At 37.2% G+C, this 25,415-nt stretch overlaps 1 protein-coding gene across 1 annotated transcript in view; it reads right to left on the bottom strand.

Annotated features, from left to right (window-relative positions):
- The window catches only part of ppme1 (protein phosphatase methylesterase 1), a 58,011-nt gene extending 32,831 nt beyond the window's left edge, over positions 1-25,180 (bottom strand). Inside the window, exons 1-5 of the mRNA XM_060826213.1 lie at positions 24,885-25,180; positions 16,212-16,305; positions 13,708-13,800; positions 9,284-9,341; positions 7,105-7,156 (exon numbers count right to left, since the gene is read on the bottom strand). Of these exons, the coding sequence (XP_060682196.1) occupies positions 7,105-7,156; positions 9,284-9,341; positions 13,708-13,800; positions 16,212-16,305; positions 24,885-24,979 (392 nt within the window). The 5' untranslated portion in view covers positions 24,980-25,180. The remainder of the gene's footprint in view (positions 1-7,104; positions 7,157-9,283; positions 9,342-13,707; positions 13,801-16,211; positions 16,306-24,884) is intronic.
- Between the last annotated feature and the right edge of the window lie 235 nt (positions 25,181-25,415).

Here is a 25,415-nt window from a genome sequence, read left to right as displayed (position 1 = left end):
TGCAACTGATATTTGATTGTTAAAACCTACAAACTACTTTGGTAACTATGACACTTGTAACATCATTGTCAATTTTCATAGAGAAATTTGGTGATCAGAAACACAATCAAAGTTAATACATCCTAAAAATTTATGCTTAAAGACCAAGATTCAATTTATGTTTGGTGGAGGCAGTGTAGGGAGGGAGGTGGGGTCGAAGAAGAGAGAAAGAGTATCCAGATAAATAGTCATTAAACAGTAATACATTGCTGATTTTAGAATTACAGAGCCCAAATTTCAACATTATTAATTCTCAACCAGAATCCATATATTAAACAAACAGGGGGACTTGGATTATATTCAGCACACACACAATAGGATTGGAATTCATCCAGCCCATAGTCCAGAGAACTATCCCTCATTTTGTAACTGACATACAAGTATCCAATTGAAAGTATACTTGGGTACACAAGCTTTACCCTGAATTAGTACAGGTTCCACACTTAAGGTGTGTTTCGGACAAGAGAATCTTCTAACTTATGTCTTACTCCAAATATCAAAATGATCATAATCTCAGTTTCACAGATCATTTAGTTGTACATAAACAGATCTAAAATTCAAAATGCTAACTTTAGCTTAAAAAAAGTTAAGAAAATTTATGCTCTCATTACCAATACTTAAGCTGACAGAGATGAAAGTCCTCTCCCTTCCTAGTACTGTGCTCTTTCCTTATCTGAAAACATCTATTATATTGACATATATGTAAACCAGACTCCAAATACAGAACTTCAACCAAGAAACAAAGATGATCAACTTAACTTGCATATAAACCATAAAACAATTTAAACTAATTTTCCTTTAAATAAAAAAAAACAAACTTTGAGTTAATATGGTGCTATATGTTATGTGTCAATTTGTAAATAAATTTTTAACAGTAAAGTTTTCCACATATTTTCATTAGTATGCATAGCACAGATATGTAGCACTTAGTTAAACCATGGCTTTATTTGCATGCTCAATTATATGTTAAAAATTGAGCATCAGTTTGTGAAGCAGCACAGGAACTTTATCTTGATGGGCATTTATTTCATTGTTTTGCACAATGGTCTACCAAGTTTGCCAATGCCACAACAATTACTGAACTTAAAAAAAAGTCAGTCATGGTTAAAAAATGCATGTTCTCAGGGTGCCCAAAAGAAAGACGAATGTGATTTATCTTTCTCAAAACAAGAGTGACTTTGTTTCAATTGTGTTAAGCTTTTTCCTTAAAATGGCCTGCTATGCCTTCCTTAATAACTTGTCTGTATTTTACCAATTTCTGTCTCCCCTCCTTCCTAAAAGAGGAATCACATCAGCAGTTTGCCAATCTGCTGCAACCCTGTCAATATCCAGTGAGTTCTGGAATGGTTTGACCAATGTCTCCACCATCGGTGCAGCCACTTCCTTTATTCAAGGTAAACGTAAAACCACCATAATCCTACCAGGCCATATGCTACTTTCCCATTAGAGACAGACAAGAGGATCACCACACCTCAGGCAAGGGGACAGGTTAAGAAGACTATCCTCCCTGGAAACCTCAACTGGTGCAAGAATTGAAACTGCACTGACAGCACCACTCTACTTTGAAAGCAAGCCATCCAGCCAACTGAGCTAAGTTATCCTGCTTCCTTTAATAAACCTGTTTGGAGACTGTCTATTCCACACTGTAGGGAATCTAATCCAATCAGGTCTTGGTGACTTGGTTGCATCCAGGACCATTGATTTGTCTTTTCTCCCATTAGTATCTGGCTTATTTGTTATTAGATTAGATTCCCTACAGTGTGGAAACAGGCCCTTCAGCCCAACCAGTCCACAGCGACCATCCGAAGTGTAACCCACCCAGACCCATTTCCCTCTGACTAATGTACCTAACACGATGGGCATTTTAGCATGGCCAATTCACCTGACATGCACATCTTTTGTGATTGTGGGCGGAAACCCACGCAGACACAGGGAGAACGAGCAAACTCCACACAAACAGTCGTCAGAGGCTGGGATTGAACCTGGGTCCTTGGCGCTGTGAGTGTTAACCACTGAGTCACCATGCCGCCCCTTGGAACATTTGAGATATCTTAGGGATGCTTCTATTGTCTTTCACTTTGAAGACAGACTCAAAGTATTGGTTTATATTAGCTACCATGTCCTTGTTACTAATTCCCAGTTGCATTCTCCAAGGGCCACCCTCTTAATTTAGCTACTCTTCTCACGTATATATATCCTTTAAAATCTTTTGCTGTATTTTTATCCTCACCAATTCACTGTCATAAGCAATTTTCTTCACTTTCATTAGCTTTCTCTAAAAAAAAATCTGCTTCTGGTTCCAAAAAAAAACTCCAAAGCCTCTCAGCTACCTCTAGTTTTCACTGCATCGCATGCTTTAGTTTCTGTTAGGATACTCTCCTTCTCAGTCGTCTTTGAGAAGTTCAATTTTTTGCTGTGCATAATGAAATCTCAGTTGAAATATCTGGCATGGTTCATCTACTGACCTTAGCAGATTCTGCCAGTCAACTTTAAACAACTTTCTTCATAACTCTAACTGCCCTTATTTAGGTTGAGGACACTGGTTCGAGTCAGGGGGCTCTTCCTTAAATGAAGTTTAAATTCTACCATGTTGTGGTTACTAACCCCAAAGGATGCTTAACTAGGAGATCTCTCATTATTAAATCTAAAATAACTGGTTCCTGGATAAGTTCTGCAAACTACTGCTCTAAGAAACAATCCTAATGCACTTCACAAATGTTTTCCATATTATCCTTGCCTGCCTGATTTGTCCAGTCAAGGAAGGATGTTGCGAAACTTGAAAGGGTTCAGAAAAGATATACAAGAATGTTGCCAGTGTTGGAGGATTTGACCTATAGGGAGAGCCTGTATAGGCTGGGGCTGTTTTCCGTGTGGTGTCAGAGACTGAGGGGTAACCTTTTAGAGGTTTATAAAATTGTGAGGGGCTGGGATAGGGTAAACAGACAAAGTCTTTTCCCTGGGGTGCAGGAATCCAGAACTTGAGGGCATAGGTTTGGCGTGAGAGGGGAAAGATAACAAAGTTGACCATGTGATCCCTTTTGTCATGATAAGGGTGGTGAGTGTACAAAGTGAGTTGCCTGAGGAAGTGGTGGAGGCTGGTATAATCTATTTGCATTGTCAACTTGCCTATCTTGTGACAAATGCTCTGTATATTTCGATAAAGAGTTTTAAAGCTTTGACTTTTTATAATTATTATGCTGGTTCTAATTATTGCTGCACTCTTCTGTATGGACTGTCTACCCCTTTCTGTCATACAGTGATTATCATTTGCCTTTTCAGTGCCCTGCAGCTATGCTCTCTCATTTAAAAAAAATTATGTTAAATTCCCTTCAATTGATCCTCTTCCCCAACAAGGAAGATAAAACAAATAATTTATTGACACAGAATTTCAGTATTTCTGTAAAAGGAAAAAAAAAGACATTTCTATTAAAGCTTTTCATCTTGCATTCATCAGGACAATTTGTAAGAATGGAATTGGAGGGAAAACTGTTATAACGCATGTGAAGACATACTGATAGGTTAGCAAGTGGACTCTGATTGGTAATAGCATTGACATGGAGAATACACCCATTACTCCTGGTTTACAGTTAACAGCCAGGCTTTGTCAAAAATTTTAAAACAGGCTAGGCAACAAATTGCAAACAATGCTAAAGAGATGTTCTGTCCTTCAGACAAAATGAACAATGTGGTATGTGAATTTTTGCAGCAGTGATGCCAGCTACTTAGGATGTATATTTCAAAGACTGGCAGATGGTATCAAACAACATACCCTTTCAGCTGACTGCAACAAGCAACAATCAGTCTATACAATATCAAACATAACATTTGAACAACATTTGCTGGACAATCATGAATGTGCAAGGAATTATGCTGACATCCAATTTGAGACAGACGTCAGGCTCACAATGTGACTCACCTGCATGCTTTGGAAGTTATGTATATTAATATACTTTTTTTGCAAATAGGAAGATTATGGACATGCACTGTGACTACTTCAACCCAACAAAATAGGAGACTGCCATTTGCTGGTTCACTTGGGCCAGGGCAATGCCAGTTTAAAATGGAAATAAAGATGGCTGTTAACTGTCAATCATAATTAATGCATGTATTATCCACTACAGAACTTTTACTAGAGTCCATTTGCCAACCAATCAGTGCACTTTCCTCATCTGGTGCGAATATTATGCTTTCCTCCAACTGATACTCTTGCAAATGTGAGACAGCAGCACGTTGGCTCAGTGGTTAGCACTGCTGTCTCACAGCACTAGAGTCTCAGGTTTGATTCCAGCCTTGGAAAACTGTCTGCGTGGAGTTTGCACATTCTCCCAGCGCTCCAGTTTCATCCCACAGTCCAAAGATGTGCAGGTCAGGTGAACTGGCCATGCTAAATTGCCCGTAGTGTTAGGTGCATTAGTCAGAGGGAAATGGGACTGGGTGTGTTACTCTTCGGAGGGGTGGTGTGGACTTGGGCCAAAGGGCCTGTTTCCACACTGTAGGGAATCTAATCTAATCTATTTTAATTGTCCTGGTGAATGCAAGATGAAACGCTTTGACAGTTTTTTTCAAAACTCAGGATTTAGATATTTTTAAATCAACCTATTCAGGGATGTTATTACACACCTTTGGAGCAGGTAGGACTTGAATTCAAGCCTGGTTCAGAGGTAAGGACACACCACATAAATAGTCTGCTTTTTTTGACCCCTTTATTCTTTTATACCAAAAAGTGCTAATAACACACAACTGGGAGACTTTCACACCACCAAATCACAACAAATGTATTCTTTTTAAACTACTAATCACTACCAGTAAAAACAAGGAATTTATATTCTAGGAGTTGAATGATCTAAACTTGCTCCTAATTCATACCAGACATAACCTTATAATCATAACTAAGTCACTTTTGGAGTAAAACCAGGAAGTACTTTTTCCACACAAGCGTATATAAAATTTGGAGCTTTCTCTTGAAAACATGCTAATACTAAATCAATGAAAATCTTTTAACAATTTAATAATTTTGTGCTTCATAAAGTTATCAAGGGGTAAGAGTCACATGGCAAAAAGAGAGTGTGGAGGTAGAGATTAAATGTGATTTAGAAGCATGTCCTATACCTGTACCTCTGCTCATACCAATGATCAGATCAAAAATGGCAGCAGAATCAGCGTCCTCAGTCAGAGCTCATCTGCTCCATCTATTTATTTTCATTTTCACTTTCCTGCCTCCTGCCCACCCCCACCCTGCCTTTCTTCTTGGCTATGTTCTGAACTCCCTGCCTCAGTGGGAGCTCAGCCTGGCCATCCCCTTGTGGCCTGGTGTGGCCTACAGACAATTCCAGAGAGATCTCACGGCCTCGAGATGAAGCCCAACATGGACGAGAGACTGGCTGCCAGTGTGGACTGGGTTGGAAGGACGGTTATTCTGAACTTTTCATTTTTCTGATTTATTCTTAAGAACATGTACTTACCTTTGTATCCAAGATGGCACTGTAAGAGGAGATTTATAAACTTTACAGTATAGGCAGACAATCCTAATCAGAAATCCTCAGGACCAGCTATCCTTCAGATTTCAATTTTTCAGATAAAGGATTAAATTTACATTTTCATAGCAAAAATAAAAAAAGTTACCAACAGCAGATGCACCTATGATTACTACAAGTGCTGAGACAGAATTGACACCTGCCAGTGCTGGGCCACGACGCTATGTCACACCCAAGTGACATGGGTTGAGTGGGTGTGGAGTTGAGTTAACTGCTTGCACGCCAAACAACATGGTTATTGAGAAAAACTTTCAGGCAAAAACTGCGGATTTCAGAGCTTTTCGGATTTCAGATAAAGGATAGTCAACCTGTACTAAATTGAATACATGTGACATTAAAGCTAATTCTATTCTACACCAACACTCATAACTGTATGCAGTTTTCTTAAAAGGTTCTGGATGCTTTACTGAAAGAATATTTAATTGCAAAGAAAACAGCCCTCAGCTATATTTTTCTCCAGCTTAGATTTTCATTCATTATCATCATGAATAAACAAGTAAAGAAACAAAATAAACCAAATCAAATAATTCAAGAAATAAACATTATTAACTCTTTCAGCATAATGATTCTAATGTCATTCAGTTGATGAAAGTAAGCAAGCAGCTGTAGCAGATGGTAATGCTAGCCTCCATTGAGACAGAGGACTCAAATGCAACAGCAGGCATGTCTTGCTGCAGCTGTTTGGCGAGACTACACCTGGACAATTGTGCACAGTTTTGGTGTCCTTACCGGAGGAAGGCTGTTTTGGCTATGGAGGGAGTGCAACAGAGTTTTACCAGATTGATTCCTGAGATGGCTGGACTGACATAAGAGAGACTGGGTTGGTTAGAATCATATTGACCTAGAGTTTAGAAGAATGATGGGCATTTGTCACATAAAACTATAAAATTCTGACAGGATTAAACAAGGCAAATGTAGGAAGGAAATGTCCTCATGATCGTGAAGTCCAGAACTTCAGGTCACAGTTTAGGGATACAGGGTAGGCCATTTCTCTGTGACAGAAAATGGCTGAAGCTAAAACATTGAATGCTTTCAAGGAGGAGGAGTTAAATATTGCTTTTGGGACTAATCGGATCAAAGGATATGAGGAGAAAGATGGACAGAATACCAAGTTGGATGATCGGCTATGATCATATTGAATGGCTGAACAGGCTGGAAGGACTGAGTGGCCTGCTTCGTTTTTTTTATGCTTCCAAGTAGGAGACAGATAAGTAAATAGAAATCACATGCTGAGGGAGTACATGGTATTTACTAATAATGCTAGAATTTTGACTCATCGTTTTGAGTGCTGGATGTTATGTTTAAAAAAAAAGGTCAGGACAGACCTCATACTGGGAAATCTTACTAACAGATGGAACAACCCACATCACAAGAGATTTTCACAGGTTCTTGAGAAATTATGAAAGCTCTTAATGACTTTACAGTAATGCAGAGGGAAACATCAAGCAGTGGGAAAGGAAATTGATTCCTAAAACACCAGGCTGGTGAATATTTACAATGTTTGGAAATAATTATTTTATTGCCAGAATACCTTGACATGGTTTCTGCTGAAAGATCATCAGCGTTTCTGACTTTTGTATCACCTGCAATATAAATAGGACCAGAAGTTAGATGTTTTTGCGAGGTTGTTTCCTGTTTTCATATTGCATATCTTATAACACATGATTTAATCCAACATATTCCAGCTACATCTTCATGAACAGGAAGTATATGTATTTTAGTACAAAACTTGGGCAAATGCAAAAACTATAGCCTTACCATGCAGCAGAAATGTAAATCTATTTTTGAAAATCCAAGGTCAGTGTCAATGCTGTAAACAGCAATCAAATAATTCTTGATATAAATAACTTCAACATTGTTTCCAAATAGTAGAGGGTTTCCATTACTAGGATGCAACAGAATTTATTGGAGTCAAGCAATTCCAGAGCAATTATCTGGACAATTTGAATACAGGTCAGATTTTGAATAAAATTCCTTTAGATTAGATATTTTCCCCCCTATTACTGACATCACCTGTAGTGATCTAGTATCCAGAGAAAGGTTACTTACGAGGCATATGTAAAACAATTATTTTGCAATGATAGAGTCAATGTACAGTCTCATTGGTAGCCAGAGTTAAATCCGCACTGTGGTCGACGCAGACATGCTGCATCAACCCCCAGGTCTCATCTTCTCCCTTCCTGCACCGGCTCCTCTCCCCTCCTTTTCAACCTCCCTCCTTCAAAATCGCTATGGCTTTCTCTAAAAATCACTCGTTACAGCTTTTGCTACCCCCTGCTCTCCCCACAACCCGAAGGGTGATCAAAGCATCAAGTTGTCTAACTGCTGGGTACAAAACGCAAGGAAAAAAATACATAGAAATGAGATCCCTAACTTTGTTTTCTCTGGGCTACAGTACAACCATACCTCTCCCATCTTTATTAATATTTAGTTTACTATGTTGATGACACTTTATCTTGAGCAGATTAGCGTATTAAAGCAAGCACCTTAAAAGATGTCAATAGCATGAATAAAACAAAGTCAAACAAAGTTTTTTCAAAAACTGAATTACTTTCTTGTTCAAACTGTAGGTCCCCTTTGGGTTTACCTTCCTGTTTAAAAAAGGATCTTGCATCACTATAGATGCGCAGGATCATACAAAAAATTAAATTCTTCTTCCCAATTCAGTCGAGTAGAAAAAACATGGTTGTTGTTGTTTTGCAATACTCAGCAGGTTTGTCTTCACAATACCCTACACTATACAGATACCAGTTTACGAGTAAGGCAGGAGGAAAAAGTTCAGTGCGAGTCCAATGTTATCAGTTCAAAGCCATGCAATGGCTGGAAAGTATTTGCCACCTTACATTCTGATTCCATATTACATATGACCTTGAAGGCTACAATAGTAAAAGCAACTGCAGGATTTGGACAGAGATATCAGAATCAGCATAAACATTGTGTGTATTTTGATCAGGGTGACATGGACACTCATAAAACATGGGTCACATTTACAGCAAACTCAGGCAGATGAATTTCCAACACTGCATGTAGCCAAGAGGATGAAAGAGTTCAGGTAGTGGGAGAAGCATCCAATCTTTTATTACGACAGGCATTAATTGCAGAAGTTTTCATATATCATTTCAATTTAAGTTACTCCAAACATTTAAAGTACTCAAACAGCTCACACTTGGTACATGATGAAAATGTTTTCTCAAAATCTAGACAAAAATCTAGACCCATGAGTATTCAAAATCAAAACTCAAAGCTTTTTTTGGTGGGGGGTGGTGAAAGCAGAAAAAAAAAGAGAGAAGAATATTAATTGAAAAAAAAAGGTCAAATACTTAGAATTCCAAGTAGTGGGTTTTGGAGTCCAATTGTGTTTTAATGCAGAGCACAGGATTTAGAAAATGGAGAAGGTTTTAGAGGAGCTTCTAGAAGGGTGCCCAAATGCATGGGCATTCTAGAACTTGCAGTGTACTGGAAAGAAAACATTTTGAGATTGGGAGGAGAGATGAGCTGATCACAATAAACTGATGCACTATGACTTGTGGTGACAAGTCAAAAGAAATAACTGGTACGATACAAACCGGTATATGCCTCTAAAACACAATGGCTCTACTTGTGTCATTAAGCAAAAACTGATACATTCATAAACTTATACACCTTTACTGGTGCTCATTTATCAAATTTAATGGTAATCACTTAATTAGAATAAATAACAAAAACCTTACCATGGCTTCGTAGATCTACCGCCACAACCCTACAGTGAACTCGACTGATAATCATGGACTGTAGTCAACAAAAACAGGTTAGCTTAAGTCATATATACCAATCTCACATCATAACTTGCAAGCATATATTTTACACAAAAATAATGTGAGCCTTTATGACCAAATCTTAAAACTTGAAAAAAAAAACTAACTTCATCCCTTGAACCATAAATACTGTTGTGCAAGTATTGGCCATGATACAGGTCAAAAACAAAAATCACAATCTTGGTGGTTAATGTGCCATTACGTTTGATGTTTAATGCTATAGAATTCTAATGGCAAATTGATGACCAAACATTAAAGTTTATTTCTGTCTAGAGAGATAGTGAGGGGGTCATACAATTTAATGTCTTCCCCTTTATGAATACATAAATATGCAGCTCATTGCAAAATATCTCCAAATCTGACCATTCTTCACATGCAAAATGAAATAGAAAATATTAAATAGCTGACCGATAGAGGGGTTTCACAACAAAACAGAAGAATATCGACTGCACCAAAAAAAAAATTGTCTTTAATATTTTTTAATTTTGAGTCACTGTCAAGAGGAGAATGCGTGGCCACTCAGGTGTTCTGTCAAATTAGAACATTGCAATAATTTAGCTTGGGACTTCCTAGTCTGTCAATAGGATAATATTTTTAAAAATAAATTGTATTCTCCCCTGAAAAGATGCTGTTACTTTAACAGTTCCACTGGTTCCAGCTGTCTGGGTCATTTTGAGCAAGTTGAATGAACATCTACATGGAGTACTGACAAGTTAACTAATTTAGGGAAGAGGGAAAAGGGAATGTTACATATAACCCAGTCCTTTAACCAATGTCCACTCATATTCATTTCCTTCTGTGATCAGAAGTGAACTCTGGACGATTTCTCCTTCCTTGTATCTACAAAGGTCACCTAACTCTGCACAAAGAAGGATTCACGTCACATCCATATTATTCCTATAACATCTTCAAATAAACTATTCAGCACAATACTTTGTGGAGTTAGAAGGGATTAGGTTAACCTGAGGTGATGGCTGCACAATACTGTATTTTTGATGGAATCTGTTTTCAAAGCTTGTATTTTTGAGATAACCACCAACTTGAAAAAGGAAATCAAGCCTTCTAGTTTCTAAGGAAAATCAGATTGAAATTGTGATTTAAAAACCAAAACTTCCAAGGATACTGTAACTGATTAAAATATACAACAGAACACAGTTCAGGAGAAGTTGACAGTCCAGTTGTGTAGGACAAGCAGACTGAAAAGACAAAGGCTAGACCCTGAAGTTGAAAATTTAGCAATTATATAATTGTGGTATACGCTTGTTATTTGAAAATAGGTTTGGTAGATCACTGCCATCTAGATTGAGTGAAGGCGGTTCTAGAGATGGATGCCACTTTTAATGAAAACTGTCCTGTGGAACTCAGTTGTTTGTGCATTGATGTCAACTGAGGACCAAGCTCCAAGGAAAGGAAGTGAAATTCTACAAAGACGACAAGTGTTTAGAAGGATTGTGTCACTTGGGACTAATGACTTACACATTAAGTGAATTAAGGCAATTTGGGGAATCTGCCCTAGTTTCATCTGCCAGAAATGTGTAACATATAGCTTATAAATTGACCACAATTTCCTAGTTAATTTATGTTTAATTGGTTTGGCTTCAGTGTTTAGGTAGTTAGCAAGATGGTTTTATGCTTTGTTTGACTGTTGTATAACAAAACTATTTTGTTTTAAATACTGGAATCTTGTGGTTTTATTCTTCCAACAAATGACTAATTTTTAAAATCAAGTTAGTTGAATACAGTACCAGTGCTCAAAATCAAAAGTATGCAGAGCCAGCAACATTCCTAAAATCAGAATTTAGGATGGAGAAACTCAGCAAATCTGGTAGCATCTGTTAAGAGAGAAACAGTTGACATTTAGGAAAATGGTTTCTCTTCAGAAGCAAAAGAGAGCTGGGAAATGTTGTTTACATTGCTGACAAAAGAGAAAGAACAAGTCGTTTTGCCTAAACAAGAATCTCCAGCATTATGTTTCATTTCAGTTTGATATAGCATAATTCACTGTAAAAAGTAAAGGCTGATGCTCTGAAATACAAAATAATTTGACTATCAAGTGTGACATCTTTCCTCACTCAAGAATTTATGGGTGCTTTCAAACTACAATGGCTACAAATCCAAATACATAATGATAATCACTGGCCTCTACATTAAACGTTTTTCTACTCAATTATTACAGCACAGAAGAGTTAGCAAATACATGATTAGTATTGTAGTAACATCTACACAGGACAAGAATTCAGGGAATCAAAATGTGCACGTAATTATCACACCACTTAGAGACATTGGCATATGCCAGCTGAACATTGTAGGATCAGCTGAAGTACACTTACAACAATATTGTCCTCTCCCTAGTGGTCAAAATATTTGTCCATATATTACATGATTAAATATTGAGACTTCCATTTTTGTTATTAAGCATATAACTTTGAAAGTGACCTATACTCCTTCACAAATGCCATAACCAGATATATAAAGTGGCTGGTACTGCACCTTTTTAGTGCCAGAGTCAGTTAAAGGTGAGAGTAAACTGGTTTTTAGAGGAAGCATCTAAGCAGGTCAAATTTTAAAGTTAAAAAATGTGTACAAATTGGTTGTTCTATACTCATTTGTACTAGCCATCTACGTAAATAGTGAACATGGCAAAATACTGCCCATAGCATCTTTAAAAACATTCATATATGGCCTCAGGAAAAGTACCTCTGACTACACTAGATGAGAAAGTAAGTTTATAGAGTAGGACAACTGAGGTGGAGAGAAAAAAAACTTTAAAAAATCTTAATAGATTGGTAAAGCTAAAATGAGCACAAAAATGGATCAACAATAAACTAACTTAAAAACTTGACGAAAAGTTCAAATTGAACAAACACAGAAGTTTCTAGGAAAGAAAGAACGTTATATATCTGTTTCCTGATCACAGATTTATGGTGCTGCACAAGCATAACATCTACCATACAATCCTCAGTTTAAGAATTCTCAGCATGCAGAACATTATAACAAGGGCTGAACAGACTTTTTCTGATCTCTACATGGTCTTAGATATATGTTAGAGGATGAATCATACGTGCCTGCTCTCACAAATCTCAGCAGCCAAGCAAAAAGCAACATTACCAATTGACTGGGACCCGATTACAGGCTAATCCCTAGCTGCAATTGGTTTGAGAGGAATGTTGGAAAAGTAAAAATGCATTCCTCGTCAAGTACACAATGGAATCACTTCACCACCTTCTTCTAGCTGTGAAATTAAAATATTAATATGACCACAATATGGGAAAAAATATTGTAATAAGGCAACACAGAATGTACAATCTCTCTTAAATCCAGTGTATTCACTGGTATCTTATATGGCATTGCAACTTCGAAGATCTTCAATGGTAAAATTGTTTGCTAACATGCAATGAAACATCACAAAATGCTGTTTTAGTAAATCAATGGAAACCATTTCAAACTATATGATGTAACAATGCAATAACTTGCATGTCCAAGTTCAATTTTAGAACTTGAGCCATTTTTCATTCCTTCTCATATCCCTAAATTTACAATTTAGATATATGCTCCAAGCAATAGCCTAACCTTGCAGCTGATGGGAGAGGAAACCACATGCAGATTTTCGAGTTGACATCATGAATTTTTTTTTAAGATTCTTTATACGAGGCAAGAACAGTCACCAAGGGGCAAATTGCAATGGTTCCATCACCTGGCTAATTATACAGTTTAAATCAAATCAGAACAGTCTTCGTATGAATATCTCAATTATGCTGGTTTACTTATCTGTTCATTTGATGGGGTATCCAAACTATAATTTTTAAAAAGGTCATGAAGAAACTAAAGTCATTTTCAGAAGGGATTTTAAAAAAATCAGTGATAGCTTGGTAGAAGGACTGCACATTGGACAGAGTGAACAAGTAGTGAAGGGGCAGGTAGTGATAATGATCAGGACAGAATGCAGAGCAGGAGGGGAAAGCAGCAGAAAGGAGCAGTGTGTGGAAGAAAGTCGAAAGAGACAGCGAGCAAAGTATAGCTTGTTTAAAATACAGACTTGAGCATATGCCACAGTTCTTGGCATACATTCACTAAATGATGACAAAATGAAAATGGAGGCTGCACTTTTCTGCTAAGCTCTGTTATTTACAAATTGTGCTGAAAATACATTTTTAGAAAGCGCTTTAAATGGGGGTACCTGCACATAATGAACAGAAATAAATAGGGAACATACAGATGCCATTAGAGCCAGTCTTGCTTTTGCTTCAACAGTGGACAAATATGAATAGTTTCTTGCTATGCAGTAAATCTCATTCTGCAATTTCCACACTGCATTTTTCTTAAAACTTGCTATTACTTACAGTGAATACTGCCCAGGAGAGTGCTGAATGGCCTCCACCATGCAATAATAAGAGGACAGGCCCATCAGATCCACTTTTGTAGATTCGAAAAGAGTACAAGTAGTTAAGGTTTATTTGCAATATAAAATTAGGGTAATGTAAAACAATATATGTATTAGATTGGACTGAAATTGCCTTGCCATGAACAAACATGACACAGATTTGTAACTTAAAGCATTAGAAATTTGTTAGAACATTGTAGCCAATGAATCATATACGATAGATTAAATGAGTGGGCAAAACTACAGCAGGTGGAGATCAATGTGGGAAAGTGTGAAATCACTCAAATTTTAGATCCTGAAAAGCTGGATCAGAGTACTTACAGAGTAATGAGAAGATTGAAACTAAGGTCAAAACAGAAAGATAAAAGATCACTGTACAAAAGAAATTAAAAAGGTTAATCAAGTATGAGGCTGTTATGTAAACAAAAACTGGAATACAAAGAAATGGAAGTTACGTTATGGAGCACTAGCTATAGTCTGTTCTGCATTTAGTTCGGGCACCTCACCGTACATGCTGCAGAGTGCAGCACAAATTCAACTGATTGAAACGAAAAGGCTAAATTATGAGAACAGGTTGTTCCTTAGTGCATTCTCCACAGAAATGCTTCATCTAATCTGTGATATTACTAACTAATCGGTGCTCTTTTCTCGTGTAATTCAAACTGTTGCGCTCTGAGAATTTAGGTATTCTTGCAGTTTACCGGAGTGCAAAATGAAAACCTTTAAACAGCATCCTTCAATTTTTTTTCAAGAAATCCCCAAAATTTGTTTGTTTTCCCACAAATATAGAAGATTGAGGGAATTTCTAATTAGGATATATCATATGATCAAAAGATAGGGTAGAACTTGCAAAACGATTTCCTCAGTAAGTGACTCCAGCTCAAGGGGAAATAATTTCACAGTTAGAGTTAGGCTGTTCAGGAAAAATGTTATAAAAGTATTTCTTCACACAAAAAGGGTTGAAGGAGATCTCTCTCAAAAGGCTGAGATTTTAGGCCAATAATTTGGTCTGATCTCACAAAAATATTGTTCTCAGATTGCTTGTCACCACCAACATTTTTAAATCAAATTACACAATTCTGTGTATCACAAGTGTAAGACATAAACAAGTTTTAATTTTATTTTTAATACATCTTGGCTAAAATTTTAAATTATCCAAATTATAATATCTCACAGATAAAGCATTGCTCTAAATAAAAGTAAATAAATTCATAATTATGGTTTCTCAACTCCTTGCACATAATTTCAGAGAAGCTATACTCATTCTAACATGGACCTTTCCTTTCATCTTTAGCCTGCACATTTGACATGGAGGGTTCTGGTTTTTGTTTGCACCAATATTTTGCCAAATTTCACATTTTGTTGATCATTTGTTTTTCCAACATCATACAGAAAGAAAATGGAATTTAAACAAAAAAGGCAATTCACTTGAAAAATGAAAGCATGATGTAACCCTTGGTCATAAGCTTCCTACTAGGATTATGGGAGCAGATGCTTTGAAAAGTTGAATATATATGGTACCATACTTTAATGGTTGTGTACTAGCAACTGGACTGGTAAGCTCTACTTGCATCCATGGCAACTTGTACCATAACCAGAACACTACCTGGTTAGTGGACCTTTGTAACAACCAAGAAGCACAAGGAATGATGTATGTAATCCCCATCCACTTTGGTTGATAGTAACTTTAGTCTGAGACACACACACAACTTGGTTGACTCTTAATGTCATCACAGCAGACAGATGTGAAATACAGATAGCTAGGTAATGAACAAGATAGCAGTTGTGTTGTTTTATACATCTCACCTTATGCATAAATTTGCTTTGTTGTAGTTAAACCAAAAAAAATCTTGATGCATACTTCAGTTTGAGAATCCCTTAAAGTGGTCTCCCAACTGTTATACAACAAATTTAAAATCACAAATTAGTTTTGTCTAATATATTGAAAGCATGTTTTCTCAATCTGAACATATTACATTCTCCAGCTGGCAACACCAGCAACATAAAACAGTCATAATCTGGTCCACTGACATTAGATATTAATCATGCAAATTTAATCATGAAGTTCACATTGCAATGTCAAGTGAGGCAATGCAGGTTTTGAAGAAAATTATTTTAAATTTGAAAGCTAAAAGAGATCAGCAAGAACCAGAATAAATGACCAACAAAACTAGTGAGAGAGAAAGGATACAGGTCAAACAGCATTCTGAACAAGAATGTGAAGGTTTATGAACCTTTCATCATCTTTGGGTAATAACAGCATGACTGAACTACCTCTTAAATATAGAGGAATTTATATAGAGTCATTTGAACACTACTCAGTCCAATTAAGGTCAGATAAAGTGCCTATTTATTGCAACCAAAATTAGATGAATCCAAATAATAATGCCTTTAAAGTGAATGCTCTATCAAGCAAAAAGTTTCATTGTATAAATCTTTACACATCGCACTTTTAAAAGATATATCTTCACTTGTTCCATCTGTAGTTATGACATCTTCCATCGTTTCAAAGTAATGATTCCAGGCCACAGGGGAGAAATCCCGCTTTCTTCCAGGACTGCAACAAAGTGACACAAACCATCAGCTAAAAGTGGAATTCAATGCAGTACATGCCACTTTAGTGTACATTTAATCTTATAAGGGCCCTGTTGCTTTACAGTTACACACAAGATTTTAAAAATTTATCTTAAGAATATTCTAGATGTAGGAAAAGAAAATTTAACACGGCTTCTCAATATTCAGGAATCAGAGGTCACAGGAAAATATCACTTTGTTCCATGTTAATTCCACATTCAAAGTCACAACTATAGCATTGTGTTTAGCTCTGCACTGATTTTTGGAATATACAAAATGCTGCCAGTCTCCAACTTACAGTTTTGAGGAGATGAGCTACCTCCAGTTAACATGTGATGGACTCGTATTGGCTGAATTATGCAGGAGGATTGTTGGCAAATGGCACAAAATTCAATGTGGGCTGAACATTTAGAGGTGAATGGAATGGATGAAGGATAGAAAGAGCAAAATCTTTAAAAAAATTGTAACTTGTAATACCTTTTCTGACTACCAGATCTTTCAAAGTACTTTGGCAGAATATTCACTATTGTAATGCAGGAAAGGCTCCAACCAATTTGCAATTCCCAAAAACATGTGATAATGACTAGGTAATCTGTTTCTATCATATCAATTAAAGAATAAATATTACCCAGGCCACAGTGAACAGCTTCCCTGCTCTCCTCAAAAAACTGGGGGTGGGAGAGAAGGAGGTGTTTCAGACTGACTTCCCAAATATGGCACGACTGCAATGACACTTCAGTCTTTTGATTTTTGTGTTCAAGTCTTCAAGTGGGACCAGAACCTGTTGACTCAGAAGCCAAAGTGACACGAAAATGAACCAAGACATCAGGTTAGCAAAAACAAATATTAAAAATGGGACTCTCTGGTTGAACATTCCATTTCGGAGACCACTTAAGAAATTCAATACCATCCATTACTTAGCAGTAACAATATAGCATGGTATTAAATGAGAGATAAGGTCAGCATTCTATTCTTTCATCTTCAAGATCAATGATCCAACCCGGAGGAAACCTATGCAGACACGGGGAGAATGTGCAAACTCCACACAGTCAGTCAGTCACCTGAGTCGGGAATTGAACACGGGTCTCTGGCGCTGTGAGGCAGCAGTGCTAACCACTGTGCCACCATGCCGCCCAAACTTTCTGCTGACTACAAATACCCGACATGAAGTAACTTAGGGTAATCTCAACTCACTTCTTTGTGGGATTGAAAGAAAAAGCATAAAACTGCCCTTTTGCTTGGCAATCTTACTCAAAGGACATAACAGTGATTAACAAAGTTATGAAATGTCACAAACTGGATAGAATAAGGGATCTTGCTAGCAATTTGGTTACGCTTAATGATGAAATAGAAATGCTTTTCATTGGCCAATATTGATACAGAAAACATAAATCACCATTTGTTGCACTGGGTGCTTTTTATAATTCAACTAGTAGGTTTTAGCAACTGAATCACTACCGTCTGCTTATGAAACTATACCACCATGCTGCTGCTTTAACACCTGTTGTTTTTTTAAGCAGGATGTGTCTTATAAGAAACAAAAGATCTAATTAAATGTTTTAATGGACTTTGAGGACTGAAATCCAACTTGGATTTCTGATGATACAATACGGTTAAAAACAATTAAAATTTCTCTCAATAATTTTAAGAATTAGTTATTCATAAAATGCATCCACCGCTCCATACAATCAAATCTAATTTCTTAAATTTTTTCCTATTTCTTGTCAAATAACTGAATGTGTCAACAGCAGAATTCCTAGCTATTCACGACACAAAATTGTGTGGGAAATAAAATGAGTAGGTGGACAATACAATCCTTCTGAAACTTGACACTTGGTCGAAATAGAAGTTATATTTAATGTGGAAAAACCATGGTCATATAAACTGTAGGTTCAAAAAAATTCAAGAAATTAAGTTACACTATGAATGAAGAAGCTTAGTGAATTGAAAATGAAGCAGAATAGTAGTTAAAAACACAAAAATCTTCACCAGTATATCAATTTGAGTCATACATTAATAATCCCCACTAAATGACAGGAAATCCAAAAATCTGTATAAATACATGTGAGTAATACCACTAAGGATACAGCAGCTCGTCACGATGCAGTTAGCAATTAAGAAAATACATAGGGCAAAACAAACACCCACATTTATGGTGCGAGCCATGAATGTAGAAAAGAAAGAATTGAGATTGCTCAAATGTAGAAAAGGGATTGAATGAATAGAGGGCTCATGCTGTTAAGAGAATAGAGTCAAATAAAGTGCAAGCTGATGAATGCACTGAACTAAATCTACAAGATAAAATTATAGTTGATGTGAAGATATAATGGACGATTTACTGTGAATATGTTGAATCTCCCAAGCTTTCTGGTTTCAAAATCAGAAAATCTCACAATGCATTATTCAACAAAAAAGTGCAAACTATTTGTATTTCTATCCCTTACCTTGCCATTTAACATCAGGTTGTTACAGGACCAAATTTTTCATTGGCTCCCTAAGAGATTAGTGCGTAAAAATAAAACAAATGGGATTGAGGGCAACGTGAGGACTGCAGATGCTGGAGATCTGAGTCGTAGACTGTGATGCTGAAAAAGCATTGTCGATCAGGTAGCATTCGAGGAGCAGGAGAATCGATGTTTCCGACATAAGCCCTGCATCAGGAAAAGTAGATTCGCCTGCTCCTCGGATGCCACCTGACTGGCTGTGCACTTCCAGCGCCATACTCTTTAACGTAGAGATAGATAGAAGCTGTAAATTGAGAGTGCAGAATGTGCAACAGACCTGAGAGTCTTTGTACATCAGTCATTGAAGGTAAGCATGCCGGTGTAGCAGGCGGTAAAGAAGGCAAATGGCATGTTGATATTCATAGTGAGATTACAGTACTGGAGCAAAGATGTAAAAAATGAGGTCTGCAGATGCTGGAGATCACAGCTGCAAATGTGTTGCTGGTCAAAGCACAGCAGGTTAGGCAGCATCTCAGGAATAGATCTATTCCTGAGATGCTGCCTAACCTGCTGTGCTTTGACCAGCAACACATTTACTGGAGCAAAGATGTCTTGCTACATTAATAAAGGGCCTGGGTGAGACCACAGCGGAAATATTGTGTGCACTTGTGGCTTCTTTATCTGAGGAAAGGTGTTGCTGTAGAAGGAGTGCAGCAAAGGTTTACCAGATTGATCCTGGGATAGCAGGACTGACATTTGAGGAAAGGTTAAATCGGTTAGGATTATATCGGCTGGAGTTCAAAACAATGAGGGAGAAATTGCACATAGGTCGATAAAATTCTAACAGGACTAGACAGGGTAGATTCAAGGAGGATGATCATAATGGCAGGGGAGCCCGGAACAAGGGGTCACAGTCTGAGGATATGGGGTAAACAATTCAGGACTGAGAAGAGAAATGTCTTCATCTAGAGAGTGGTAAGCCTGAGGAATTTGCCATTACAGAAAGTAGTTGAGCCAAAACATTGTATGATTTCATGAACAAGTTGGTTGTAGCACTCTGGGGCTAAGGGAACAAAGGGCATGGTAGAAAAGGATGAACAAGCTATCAAATTGCACTATCAGACACGATCATAACAAATGGCTAAGCTGGCATCAAGAATCAAATGTCCATTTGTGTTCTTATTTTCTATGTTTCTATGTCCAAATCAATTCTTCACATCCCAGATTATGGAACACTTAACTGAGGTTCCAGTTATCTTCAAAGTTTTCACTGATATCCCTTCACAAAGTCAATTGCCTTTTCTATTTGTCCTATCTTAAGAATCTTACACATCTGAAAATAAATTAAAATCAAAAACTGAAGATGCTGGAGATCTGAAATAAAAACAGAAATTGGTGTAGAAACTAAGCAGATCTGGCAACATAATGAAGAGAAAACCGAATTAACATTTCGGGTCCATTGACCTTTCTTCAGAATTCCACTGATGCTGTCAGAAGTGCAGAGTTTCTCCAGCTTGTTTTTCCCCTGATTTCAGAATGCCCTGACATGTTATAGTCATGAAGTACTTGTGAAATCTAAAAACTGTGGTTATGACTTAGGAAATTGGCAGCTCAGATCCCACAAATGACTAAAATGAATATTTTTGAGCCAATGGCTGAAACATTCATTGGCATTGGCGTCAGGGGAATGCCCATCACAAATGAATCATCAAAAATTAGCATTTAATTTTTTGTATTTCCTTCTGCATTTCACTTGCTTTTCATTCACAGAGAAGTTTTTAAATTCATGTTTGGTTGTGTCCACTTCATTCTCTGGACTTTAGAAATAACTGAATACCGGGTAAACACAAACACTGACTGACTTGGTTATTGACTGATAAATCTCAAATTCAAAATTTCACCATATCCCTATCCTCTGAATTTTGTATCCTCAAATTCTTTTATACCAGGTCAATATGAGCAAAATTTTAGAAGCCTTTTGAAGGCTATTTTAATAAAAATTGAACAAATCTAACAATATCCTAACAAAATACCAAATAACACTAACAGGAAAACCATAACTGCAAATTAGTAAAACAAAAGCTAAAGAATATTTAAGAGCTGATAAGCCATCACACTAAGTACATAATGAATCTGTATACTGTTTTGATATAGAATTTGTAATTTCTGTTCAACTTCAGCTTGTAATGTTAAAAGATTAAATTGGACTCACTCTCTGAACATTAATGGATTATTAAAGGGTTAAACGGCACTGTCTGAACATTCTGGAAATGGGTGGAGACGACATTCATGCAGGAATGCAGATGACTCCAACTCCATTTACTCAGTTATTTTCTACTACTCCCCTACTATTATCATTCAGCCCCTTCAATGCAAATAGCCATCCCCCAGCCAATCAGGTTCGCTTGCGTGATCATCCCCAAAACTGAAGCCTGTGACAACTACATTGTCTGGGGGAATAGTGGAGCCAGAACTCCCCCTCCCACCCCCCCCCCCCACCACACCAAGCAAGGGCATATCACACCTACATTGTCTTGGGGGATCACTGGGTCAGGAAATCGTCTGCATAATGATACCCAGGATTAGAGTATTTACATTTGCGTTATCTCAAAGGATGATCTCATCCTATCATTGTATCTGACATAACACATGGTTATGAGGGAGGGGGAGCGGCCAGGATATCTGTGAGCATTTCCAACTGACTTGTATAAAGGGGATGTGCTTTCTTTGCTCGGGATCTCTCCTGACTCAACTTTGCATGTCTGCAAAAAGTGTCTGAGGGGTCATGTAGCTTGCACAAGCTTTAATGAACATTAACTGTTTCCAGAAGTTGGTGTGCGAATTGCATCTCATGTGTGAAACCTCGGGAAAAGAACCTAACGAGCTGAAGCTGTAGAATCAAAGTCATACTGCACAGAATCAAACCATGCATTTATTGTGTTTGTGATGGCTGTTTAAAATTAGTATTCTACTGTAAGTTAGAAATATTTCCCATAGCCTAGTATTTTTCCTTTCAATTACTTACCTGATTATCTTTTGAAAGTTAATTTTGAATCTAGTTCTGCCATTCTTCCAGACAGTGCATTTCAGTTTATGATACCCAGGATTAGAGCATTTACATTTGCGTTATCTCCCTGTATTTTTTTTTGTTTAGAGCAGCCTCAGATTTCAGATAATTGATAAAAAAAACTAATGTCCACTGGTTACTCATCTTTCTATGGCTGCAAACAGTTTTGCCTTATTAAAATCCTTTACAATTTGGAACACACCTTATCAAATCTCCTTTCCTTGTTTTTAATTGGAATAATGTCTGTTCATCCACACTTTTCACACAACCAATGGCTTTTATCCTTGGTAATCTCATTGCAAACATGTAAAGTCTGGTATTTAAATGCTGGCAATTTAAAAAGATACATGCGGCCCACAAAGTTTAGATTAGATTCCCTACAGTGTGGAAACAGGCCCTTCGGGTCCAACCAGTCTACACTGACCCTCCAAAGAGTAACCCACCCAGCCCCATTTCCCTCTGACTAATGCACCTAACGCTATGGGCAATTTGGCATGGCCAGTTCACCTGACCTGCACATCCTTGGACTGTGGGAGGAAACCAGAGCACCCGAGGAAACCCACGCAGACACAGGGAGAATGTGCAGTCAACTGAGACTGGAATTGAACCTGGGACTCTGGTGCCGTGAGGCACTAACTGAGCCACTAACAAAGAAAAAAAAAGTTTGCAGTTCAGAGGTCTGGCTGTATGATGCATCTCGTAAGCTATGCAGCTGGTTCTTTCCAATGCAGTGTTAAAGCCAGGATTCACAAAGTATAGGGTAGTTGAAAATTAAATATGACTTGAACTGTGTAAAGCCAAATTACAAATTGTGCACTATAGGCACACACCAATGTTGAAAGTAATATATTAGTTTCTGGATCAAGCATTGCTCTTTACAAACGCATCATAGGTGGAAACAATTTAAGGTAATATATTCCATAAAATGTATGTTGAGAACACCTTACAGGCTTTCCCATCGTGTTTTGGAATGAATGTGTTTTTTAAAAAAAGGCTAAACGACAATGTTGCATTGTTCTCGTTGATGTCAACACAGACATTTCATAGTGGTATATATGGACTGTTAAAATTTAACTTCTGGTTGTTAGAACCAAAATATTTTTCATAATTAAAATATTTTTAACAACAAAATATGGACTAATTTGCATTGGTCACCTGATAGGTCTCATAAAGCTTTTCTCAATATGGGCAGAATAAATGAAGTCATCACAACTGAAATGACCATTTTGTCCAAAGACAACGAAACCAGGCAACCAAATCAGCGTCCAGAAAATCAGATCTCTCCTTCCTCTTATGAAACGGAAAGCTCACCTTCCAGTTAGCCATCTTGGAAAGAAAATGGATTCAGACTTCAGATTACACATCTAACTATAGTTCATTTACTGCTTTTGCGCACCAGAACAGACAGAGAGAAAAACTGAATTATAAGCAAGATTCTCCTGGCTCATTGTCTCATCCTAGAAAACAGCAGACAGTTAAAAACCAAATGGAAAAGTAATTACTCAGAACTCAGATACTTTGTCACTACTAAAGCATACTAGTCAACAAATAAAAGCCTCAGGTTATACCAACTCAAGAACTCCATGAACCAAACACTTTCCCCTTTAAACGTGGCATTAAAATTGCTCTTCTTTCTTTCAAAAAAAACAGGAAGAGTGTGGGGAGGAGGGAGAGTGTTTACTGATTGTTCAAAAGAATTATTTGTTGCAAATAACAACAAAAAAAAAATGGCAGTTCAATCACATACTGATCTAAACATAGCACCAAGGTAAGCAATGAGCCACAAACCTTTTAGGTGCAAATTAAATGCTGAAGATGTTTCAAAATAAATGCTGCGCCAATGAATAGTATAAATTAGATTCAAAAATCAGACTTCATCATAAAGATTCAGCCTCAACTAGAACACTAATCATTTCAGTTCAACTCAAACAGCATCTCACACATAAAATCATTAAATAGCTTCCCTTTCTAGCAAAATTGAAATGGTCTATTTAAGTTGATTATGAATAAAACACAATGAAAGTGTGAGAATTGTTAAGTGACAAGACTTAAATGATACATGTCTCACTGTGTTACTCATCACAGAAGGAATCAAGAGAGAGTCAGCTAATACCAAAACTCATGTGGATCAAAGTATGCAAAAACAATCCTTCCTCACAATCTGCACTGTCACCATTTCCAGTTGAGAACATAAGAGATAATAGGAGTAGGCCATACAGCCCCTGGAGTCTACTGCACCATTCGAGATTAATCTGATTTTAGCAACAACTCAGCTTACATGTGTGCTGCATGTAACTCTCAACTCTCCTGTAATCTTTTCACCTCAACATTTGACACTTTCAATGACTCAACCTTCAGAACTCTGGGATAGAGAATTCCGATGATCACGATCCTCCAAAGAGATTACTCTTCATCTTTGTTTTAGAAGAGTAACCTCTGAATTCAGAAACTATGCGCCCCAGTTCTTGATTCTGAAAATAGAACTGATGAAATGTCATAGATTGCGATGTTAACTATTTTTCTCTCTCTACAGTATTTTCAGTATTCTGATTTTATTTTAGAAATCCAGTAACGATAGTATGTTGCTTTTGTCAAATAAGATTAAGTATTGCCTCTATATTGTTCAATCACAAGCTGTATATAGTATGTAGTACAGATAAAAACTGAATTTTTCCACTTACATTTTAAAAAAATTAACACTATAGTTTGCTTTAAAAAGGAGGAAGAAAGCATCAATCCGTAGGTCGTACTGAAGTCCATACTGCAAGCAATTAAAAAAAGAACTAAGTTAAACTTGCATCATCCGTCCTATTCGTCTCTGTTGAAGAGATGTATTGAAATGGCAAAACAAGGTTAAGTTTATTTAACTGTACATCTACGAGATATTACAAGTGATTTTTTAAAAGAATCTCAAATCAACCAAACTACAGAAAATGAAACCACAGTTCCGATTGATTGAAAATCATCTCAAAAACTGACTAGTGTAGGGAGTCAGCAAGAAAACAAACAGAAACGACAGTTTGATTTTGAAAACCTAACGTGCACACTAACCCCATTCTCATTTTAGCTCCAGAGTGGGGACCTGTCGGCATCGGTGGTCGCGACGGCAATTTACTCAAGAACAATTCTTTCTCTAAAGAAGACATGTTTCATAGACATGAAATGTTTTAAAAGAATAAAATTTATAATCTTGTCAGATTAATGCCACAGCTCTTCAGAAGCGACTGCTCCGGTCTTTATACTTATAGGCGCCACATATATAGCAATGCAGCCTCGCCAATAGTGAACACTGGGATTAAATACAAATTGTAAAAAGTCCTGTCTATATTCCTGAAGATGGCCTACTCCTCCAGGAGAGGCGGTTGTTGCGCTGATACCTCGCTGCTGGGATTTGTAGTCCTCCCAGTGACCTTTGTCAGCAATTGGACACTGCACCGCAGAGCAAGAGGACTACACTTACCATGATGCCGTTCACCGCATTACGTAATGGTTAACCAGCACCGGATGTCTGTTTAGTATTCTGGAAGTTATAGGTTTTATATTTAGATTCCGGCGCGCTGTTGCCCTGGTTACCACTTTGAA

Source organism: Hemiscyllium ocellatum, chromosome 6 (assembly GCF_020745735.1).
Source record: "Hemiscyllium ocellatum isolate sHemOce1 chromosome 6, sHemOce1.pat.X.cur, whole genome shotgun sequence".
Classification (NCBI taxonomy): Eukaryota; Metazoa; Chordata; class Chondrichthyes; order Orectolobiformes; family Hemiscylliidae; genus Hemiscyllium; species Hemiscyllium ocellatum.
This window is presented reverse-complemented; position numbering and strand designations above follow the sequence as displayed.